An 8,976-nucleotide genomic window follows, 5' to 3' on the forward strand; every position below is an offset into this window, starting at 1 on the left:
TAATTACCCCTGCACAGGGTGTCCCAGTAACGTTCATTAAAAGCCATAATTGCATTGGGGTGACATGCTCTTTCATCCTCTTTGGGTTCCTTTCTGGTGATTTAGCTGCCAGTGAGCGCTGCTGCCCCTGTCTGTCTGAGTCAATGAAGGTTGATTGAGATCCGTGTTCTGTGAATGTGTGCTGCTCCGTCTCCTGAGCGCAGCGTCATTGTGACAAAGTCAACATATTAGTTATTTTTAACAGTTTTAACAAGGCTTCACTAATCTTTACTCTGACTGTGTTCTGATCTCCCACTTAAAGTGTTATGTTCAACTCTCTCCATCTCTTTCCAAGCTGAGAGTCAGTAACATTCATCATCTCCTCCCCTTTATTAATGAATGAATTTATTTATTTCACCTTCCTTGTATGTTTTCGTGTCTTTTTCTGCTCTTCTCTGATCTCTTGCATTGATTTGCCTCTTCTTTGTCTCAGAGCACTGGCCTCCAAGTTGTCAGCTGCGTCAGGATTAAAAGCTATTAGTTCTGCATCATTGCCGCTACAAGTGCGCTCATGAGATTGATAGAGTGCCCCTCTCCACTGGGGAGGAAGAAAAGAGGGCCCACCCATTCAGTTGGAGGTTTTTATTCTGAATAGAAGGACAATGTGTTTTTTTTTTTTCATTATCATTTTTACTCATTTCAAGTTAATTAATCAGAAAAACCTTAGATGTTTAAGCATTTCATTTACACCAGCTTTGCATTTATATAATATTTTCTTGTCCACTTCTCTTTCCTGTGGGGGTTTCCACACTGCTGCAAGACTGTCACCAAAGAGCCACCTTTGCTAATTTCATGAAGCAAGCTGTATTTTTTTTTTCCATGACTGTCAGCAAAATTGACTCACTGTGGCCGGCGACTGCCTCGTAATTTATTTCTTTTGTCCGGTGACAAGTCCCAGATGAGGCGAGCGAGCTCATGGGACATGCTGTTGAATCAGACTCGGAACGAATCGAGAGGACAAAGATTTGAAGGGAACAGAGTAGAGGACTTAAATATATGTTTTCATATAAAACCCACTGTAGTATGGTGTGTGATCTGAGAATGGTAAAATCTCATCAGCAATAGTTCCCATTTCCATGTCTCCCCTCCTGAACGCGGGGGCTCATTCTGCTCATTACAACCTGAGTTTGGTTCCACCTCCTGCTTCTGTCTCTGCACGTCAGAGTTGCAGGGAAGTCAAACAAATCCAGGGGTTTATTGTACTGTCACCTTCTAACACACACCTCATATTTCATTGCAGGCAGTTGTTGGCTACTTTGACATTTTCTTCGAGAGAGGCTGCAGCAACAAGGTAAGCAGCGGTGGCAACAGCCGAACCATTTAACTCAATTATGTTCACAATTTAGCATGTTCCTCTTCCCCGAGGCGCTCGCTGGCAATCGACAGGCGTCCTAGTCCACTGCTGATGTAAGCACTTACCCAGCACAGGCAGTCAGTCGGAACAGCCGGTGCCAGGCTGCCTCTGATGTGACTTTTGCACCAACTACTGTACCTGAGGTTTAAAGTGTGTGATTCAGATGATTCAGAGAACACACATTGTTTAAGTGTCTACCTAAGTTGCTGTTGTTGTACGTTTGCCAAATAAACAGTCACATTTGAAGTACCTAAGTTTTGAAGTGGTTTAGATTCATATAGAAAAAAATATTTCAAAAAAATTATAAACGGTCTGTTCTCTCTCTCACTTTCTCCCTCCCCACTTTTTCTCCCTCTCTCCATTTTTCTCTTTGTTCATTGCTTTCTCTTCATTGTACCAGGTGATGTTCTCCACTGGCCCTCAAGTCACAAAAACACATTGGAAACAGACTGTTTTCCTACTGGAAAAACCCATTTCTGTCCAAGCAGGTAAGTAACCGTAGTGATGTCCAGAAACACCTAATTTTCCCATTGAAAAAGGACTTACTAGCGTGTATACATATGTCCTGGTTTCGTTGTCGTGTTACGGTTTTTACGTCTTCATATTCTTACATGAACTCTTACATTTTTACTCCCAAGGACGGTGGTGGTGCCGTCATTGGGAACCGCGGCAGGTAATCAGTCTGTGGTGGAGATGTAGTCGGCCTTGTTGACACCTGTTATCGGTCACCCACAGTGACAGCGGCGGATCCAAACAAATCGCATTCAGCCATCAGAGACATCATGTAAAACTTCATCTGATAGGCCGACGCAGGCCCCTGAATCATGGCTGGTTTCACCAGCACATCTTTGTAAATGACCAGTGAAATATTAATGAATCACTGTATCAGCAAACTCTGTGCTGTGAACTGCCACGGTGTACTGTCAGTCTGCATTGTTAGTTTTATTCAGATCGTCATTAACAAAATGTGCTGAATTCAATGTTAAGAAAGATATATTAGATAAAAGATTCAAACAGGGTTAGAGCAAGTGATTAGAACTTTTTTTAACTTTACTACTCATTGTCATGTTTCAGTGACACTTTAGGAAGACATTGCCCAGGAAGTGACATTATGTTAAGTTTTCTCTGAAGTTCCTTCTTTTTTTCTTACTCTTCATTTACCTCAACTCGGAAAACATATGAAAATATAATATTTTTTTTTACCTCAACTCAGAAAAAATGTTTTTATCATCGAAAGGACATTAGTCATTTTTAGATATTTTGTTGCAAATAAACATGCTAATTGTGTTGGGTGTTTTACATATTCACAATGTGTGAATGTGTGAATGACCCTAGTACTCCAATGAACACTGCCCCCCCCCTCCCCCCCCCCATTATTATCATAATGGAAATCATGGATGTGTCTGCTGTAGTGGGGATGGATGAGCCTCAGTGCTGCCTGTCCTCTCACTGACCACATATCAGATGGAGGCTACTGTAATAAATGACCTGCGCAGGCACAGCAGTGGCTGATATCTGGCAAACTCGCCAAGCTCGGCCCACGCTGGCGACAGCTGGCGTGATAAGAACATCAAAACCTCTGACGCTGCTCAAACCTTTATCTCCAGCTCCGTGCTCTGCTGAGTCAGATAAACACTGGGAATCCTGGAGCGCTAGTCGATGTAATGCTGAAGCTCAGCAAACGGCAGAAGTCAAAACAACGTGATGTAATCACTTTGCATGACGACTTGTATGATGTGTGGCTGATTCAATTAAACACCAGCACAAATGAGTACAGAAACATGACGACCAGGGGGTTGGAGGGTGTGGAGGGGGGGGGAGGCGTGGTGCCGGGTAAAGAAGAAAAATGGTATTTGTTTCGCCGTCTTACATCTTTACAGTGAAGCTCGGTTAAATACCTTGTGTTCTCAGGCAGTACCTCTATTACCATGACAACAAATCAGCAGGCAGTCATTTTAAGAAACCACATGACAAGCTTCCTTTGGCTTCTCTTTAATTAAAGCCTTGTGAGGGAAATTAGTAAAACATTCTCAAATGATGGTACAGTGGCCCCAATACTGCAGTAAACCTTCATGTACCTGTGTATTGGGCCTTTGTGCCAGAGTTTCTCATAGAAAAGAAAAGGTCTGTTTTTCGGCAATGTTCACTGGCTTGGATTTTGGCATAAAGAAAAAGAAATTGTATTTTAAAAAAGTATAAAGACCTGTATAGTAAATATAGTTTTAGTATTTAGGAGATGGTGCTTTCAAGGCCTAGGTCCCTGAATCAGTAGCTTGTGGGAGATTTTATTCATTTTTCTGGCTTCCAGGTTATACCATAGCCCAGAGCCCTTGTAGTTGTGTGCAGCTGTACACCTCCAGTTCCATTGTCACATATTCAAAGTAAATTGTTGGACATATGTCTTCATAAATTAACCAGACAGTTAAGTCTAGCTATTTTTGCCTAAACTGACTGGAGGAAGGAGTTTGACTTCAACTTCTTGTTCTAAATGTAAAACAAGCTCATTCAGCAGCAAGTTTAGAGTTTAAAGGAAAAAAAAAAGAAGGAAGAAAGGGTACGAGGGAGAAAGAGCGGCGTTGAGCCACAGGTTATTGATGTGCTCACTTTACTCTGGCACCCTGATGGTCCCAGCCTCTTCCAGGGGCTGTAAACCAAAAATGGACTTCTTAACAACATTTAGTGGCTGCCTGCTAAGATCCTATGGTGCACTTTACAACACGCACACACACACAGCTTCTGTACACACACAAGTTAACAGGAGTTGTTTTACAGAGTCTTAATAGAAAACTTCCCAAAGTCACCTTGAACATGACTAAACTTATTCACGTGGTGTTTCCTCACTGCTGTTGAGAGAAGAAGCTCTCGTCTGTGATTTGCTGGTTTGAGGGCCAGGCATAAACATCCAGTGGTTTGTTTTAATCCTGACTCTGTCTTTGGTGATTTATTGTGGCTGAGACTGAATCCTATTTGATGTGATTGTACCAGTGCAGCAGTAATTAACTCTGTGGCTTCACTTCTGTGGGAGGTGCCGGGGGGACAGAGGAGGGGAGGGGAGGGGAGAGGAGGGAGAAAACGCATGCAGCAGGCTGGAACAAAACATCCCTGCAAATCCTCCCGCCTGGCAGTGTAATCAATTAAATTCCGAATCATTTGTCATGCTCTGGTGTGTTTGTGTAACTGATGTATTGTAGAGGAGGCTCCTTTTTCACACTTCTACCTATTTAATGTTCATCAGCAGAAAAGAGGTCACCCTTTTTTTTTTTTTTTTGTCGTGTTGTCTTCAAAGTGGGATGGTAAATTAGCTACCTGCGCAGAAACCCTCAGGCTCACACGTTCATTCTTCTTGGGCCTTTCATTGGACGATCAGGTGGCCTTTCTCCCCACCCACTTTCATGACTCACTTCCTCATGACTCACTGTGATAATCTGCTGTTGTACCTCTTCTAAATCTTTCCCCTGCCTTCATCTGCCCCTCGCCTCCCCTCCGTCCTCTCTACTGCCAACACAATTTGAACTCTGGAGGACCTTGAACTGTCCAGGAGCAGCCGTGGAGCTAAGCCTTTGAGTTATCCCAGGCCATAATTCAACCAGACGCTTGGTTTTGCGCTGGTCGACCGTCGCTTGGGATATACAACCTATCAGCTCTGCTTTTTACCTTTACTCTGAGCAGGAAAAGGCCCAAGGAGCAAAACAGATAAAACAAGGGCAGATAGGGACAATAGGGAGGATGTCAGAGACATGAAGCTGAAATGTAGATAACAGCAACACTGTAGCATCAGCTAAGGGGTCACATTCAAAGGTCTGCTGTCTTTTGAGGACAGTTTGCCTCAGACCATAAACAGTTTTAAAAAAAAAATTACATAAAACTAAAACGTTGCAGCACAGGTTTATAATTGTATTCAACTCATTGTTTTCCTTTGAAAAGGTGGGAGTTTTAATGAAATAAATCTGTTCTAACTGATCAACCCTCCAGTCGTGATGCTGCAGCCACTGCAGGATACTGTGAACCAAGTGGTTAAAATGCAAATGACACCACTTTAAATGAATCACCAGCACAAGCCGAGTATCCAGTGTAATTTCATGGACCAGGACTGTGCTGGGCCTAGATGGGCTGTTTCTGTGGGCTTGGTTGTGCTTAATGCTCTGGCATGTTGATGTACGACATCCTGGTGAAAGCCTCGCTCCGTTCCCCGGCTCATTTCCACACATGGTTAACTCTTTCTTCCAGCATCTGAGTGGCCAGTTTACTGAATGCACTGAGGCCGTCCTCCGTGGGGACTGCAGTCTTGACTGATGACAGCACAGCATGTGTAGCTGCACCGTGACTGAGCAGACACTCTGCTTCTGGTTATTGTAGCTTTCAATACTCCCATCAGAAACATCAGAGATTAGTTCGGTGCTCTTATTTCTGCACCTATTTTCCTCTTTAAGTCCCAAACCTCTCACTGTCTGACGGCGTGTTAAAGCAAATGCTATTAAAGGTCAAGCAATTATTTCCTTTGCCCTTTTGCCGGTCTTTTAGCAACTGAAGTTTGACTGCAGCCTCCTGTTCCTCCATGATCTCAGGCTCGGCTACGCTCAGTACAACACTGTGGGCCCTGGTGTCATTACTACAGAAATGAGAAACGTATATCCTTAAAGTTGATACACTCATGGGATACTTTCCATATTCTCAGGTTGGCTGTACTCTTGAAATTTTAGGCAAGTTAATAATTGCAATACACACGAAGTACGTGCGTCCAGCTGAAGGCCTAGTGGCGAGATCTAACCAATCAAGACTTTTTAAGTTGCCTACAATACCACCCTCAGGCAACCTATACTGTTATTTTGTGTTAACTATAAATGGTTCCATATCCATGTAGCAATGCAGTGGTTGTGTTTTGTGTGTTCAGGATGTTCAATTACATTGTGGTCGAGCAGCTTCTCGTTAGTTGTGTGTCATACGCGCCACCTGCAGGGCTGTGTGCAGTCATTGTTCTGTACAATTCAATATCTGTCAGTCACGTTCTTAACAGCTCACAGTAATTTGCTGCATGTCGTTTTTCCACCTCTAAAAATGTTTGGAATTTTTTTGTTTGGAATCCAGCTGATGTAGATTTTTCTTGCAAATTGCCCCCCCTGGTGTACGAAGGACTGGAGCTGGCCCAGTAGCAGTGTCTAATACCCATGCTCGTTATGGTCCAGACCTTCTTCACTGTAGACGAAGCTGGACTGCAGGCAGGGAAGTGAGAAACAACCACTGGGTATTTAGGATGTCACTGGAAAAAGACACAAATTGATTAAATGATTCCAGTAAATTAACCATGTCAATTAACCATGCTAATTGATGCTTCTCTACAACTCTGAAGGCTGCCTTTTGTGTCTGTGGTAAATAAAGTTAATAAGTCTGGATGATTATTACATCCTTGCGATTCGAATTTTTGCTCAGTAGTACTTACTGTAAATGACTAAACCTCTTAGTCCGTTAGGAATTGCTAGAAATTGGTTGTGTATCAATTGTCTGGGACGAGATCTTGCCTTAACGAGGAGCGGCCACTGGTCATAAACCACCGATGCAGTGGTTCTTCTCATTTGTTCATTTTTCTGCACAATCAGTAAAAACTCTCTGGCCGTGATTGTCGTCTCCACAGTGGACCCACTGACCTAGCGTACAGTGCCAGATGTGGACCGGTGACAGCAGCGTTGCCATGGTAGCACATGAGAGGTGACAGCAGTAATAACAGCACTCGCTTTGAAGCGCTTTAAAGCACCACAGTCAGCATTTTCCTCCTCCTCGTCCTCCTCTCACCTCCACCCAGGAGCGGAGGAACGTGCTTGTTTGCCGATTGGGTAAACATTCATTTACATTCAGTTGCCAAATGTAAAGAATAATAACGGTGACTTTTCATTAGTATCACCAGCGTCTTCACCCGGCCCCACAAACCGTATGGTGGTGTGCGACGCGTTGTGAACGTGCTTCCACATTACGGCCATCTGGAGATTCCAGCGGGTGTGTTCATACACGAACACACCATCGCTCACAATCTTGCTTATTAACATACATTAAACCACATTCCCCTTTTTACACATCATCATTTCTGTAAGCACCAGTGCATCTCAGTGCTGCACAGGCCTGAGCTCAGCAGCACTGTCCTGCCGCAGGGCATCAGGGAGATTTCTGTTTGTGTGCAGTTATTCATTTCACATCTCTCACCAACACGCTAATCGATGTCTGACTCAGTGGAATTGTTTTCTGCCTTCTGATGTTTTTGAAGTTTGATAAGATGACACTGAAGTTATGGTCGAGGTTTTACTGTGGTTGTTTGTCAGGGGAGAATCAGATTCATTCCACCTTTCTCTGAGGACAATGAAAAAGTCAACACACATAAAGAACACATTAAAGTCTATGTTGGATGATAGTGGATAGTAGATGCTGTTTAATAGTCTTTATCTTTATGGCCTATTCTTCTTTTTCGTTCGGCTTTGTCCCTTTTTTCAGGGGTTATTGTTATGTATTATTATTAATAGAAAAATGCTATTTCTTTTATTGACCCTAAATGTATGTCTCGATAAAAAACAAATCTTTGAACAGTTTCCTTGAGGAGAGAATAAAATGAGATCAATTTTACACCAGGTCTGCCAAAATCTGCCAAAACTGCAACATTGTTTTCCATGAATGATACTGTAAACGAAGTTAAGAGGAAGTAAAGGCTTTTGTTAAACTCAGAAGTGTTTAAAGTTTCACAGTTCACTCTCCCTTTGACAGACTTTTGAAGTTGTGCACTGAAAACCTCAGATGATAGAAATGTTGCATGGTTCAAAGATTGGATTAGATTAGTTTCACTAATGGAACATGTCATTTACTGATATAATTAAATGATCATCATGCTTAGACATCTTAGGGTTTCTGTTCCAGGGCAGCAGCTGTAAATCCATGTGTGGTGTTTGTTTTTTCAGCTTAGTACAAACGTGTTTCAGCTGGATATAAATGGCAAATAAAGCAAAAAACACTGACCAAAGAACAAGCTGTCTTCCTGTAGATCAGTAGATGTGATCGACTGTTTGCCATCTTGAACACAATGCATTTACACATTTGTTTTTCCTTTTTTGTTTCCACCTCAGGGGAGGAGCTCCAGGGCAAAATTACTGTGCGGAAAAACAGGAAAGATCCTCGATCACTGTTGGTCACCTTTGAACTTCAAGACAGGAAACAAACATACACCTTACAATAAGATCAGACGTCAAACGACCGGTGGTTGCTGCTTTAAAATAGTCATGGATTAATGACTATTGTTGGAGTAGGTTAGAACTAAAGCATTTTTTTATAGAATATCAAAAGAGTTTGTATGTGTTTGTGCCACATAATAAAAAAATAACTTGGATGAAAAATTCCTCTTTTTTTATACTCCTTTAGTCTCTGTTAGAAGTAGAAACTGTCAACACACCAGTTAATGTGGAGACTGAACTTTTAAATTCAATTTGAACCTGTTTTTCTGCCTGCAGGCCACAGTCATGAGGACTGGTTTCGACCAATCTCATCACGCACCATTACTCACACACTGTTTCCATTAAAATGTCCAACTCAATTGCAAAAAGGAAAATAGA

General features: G+C 42.4%; 1 protein-coding gene across 1 annotated transcript in view; it reads left to right on the top strand.

The window, feature by feature from the left end:
* prmt3 (protein arginine methyltransferase 3) overlaps nt 1–8,760 on the top strand; it is a 34,280-nt gene extending 25,520 nt beyond the window's left edge. The window contains exons 14-16 of the mRNA XM_008336986.3: nt 1,280–1,330; nt 1,794–1,881; nt 8,494–8,760. Coding sequence (XP_008335208.1) covers nt 1,280–1,330; nt 1,794–1,881; nt 8,494–8,603 — 249 coding nt within the window. The 3' untranslated portion in view covers nt 8,604–8,760. The remainder of the gene's footprint in view (nt 1–1,279; nt 1,331–1,793; nt 1,882–8,493) is intronic.
* The last annotated feature ends 216 nt before the right edge of the window (nt 8,761–8,976 follow it).

The sequence above is a fragment of the Cynoglossus semilaevis genome, unplaced genomic scaffold, assembly GCF_000523025.1.
Source record: "Cynoglossus semilaevis isolate Cse_v1.0 unplaced genomic scaffold, Cse_v1.0 scaffold1033, whole genome shotgun sequence".
Taxonomy (NCBI): Eukaryota; Metazoa; Chordata; class Actinopteri; order Pleuronectiformes; family Cynoglossidae; genus Cynoglossus; species Cynoglossus semilaevis.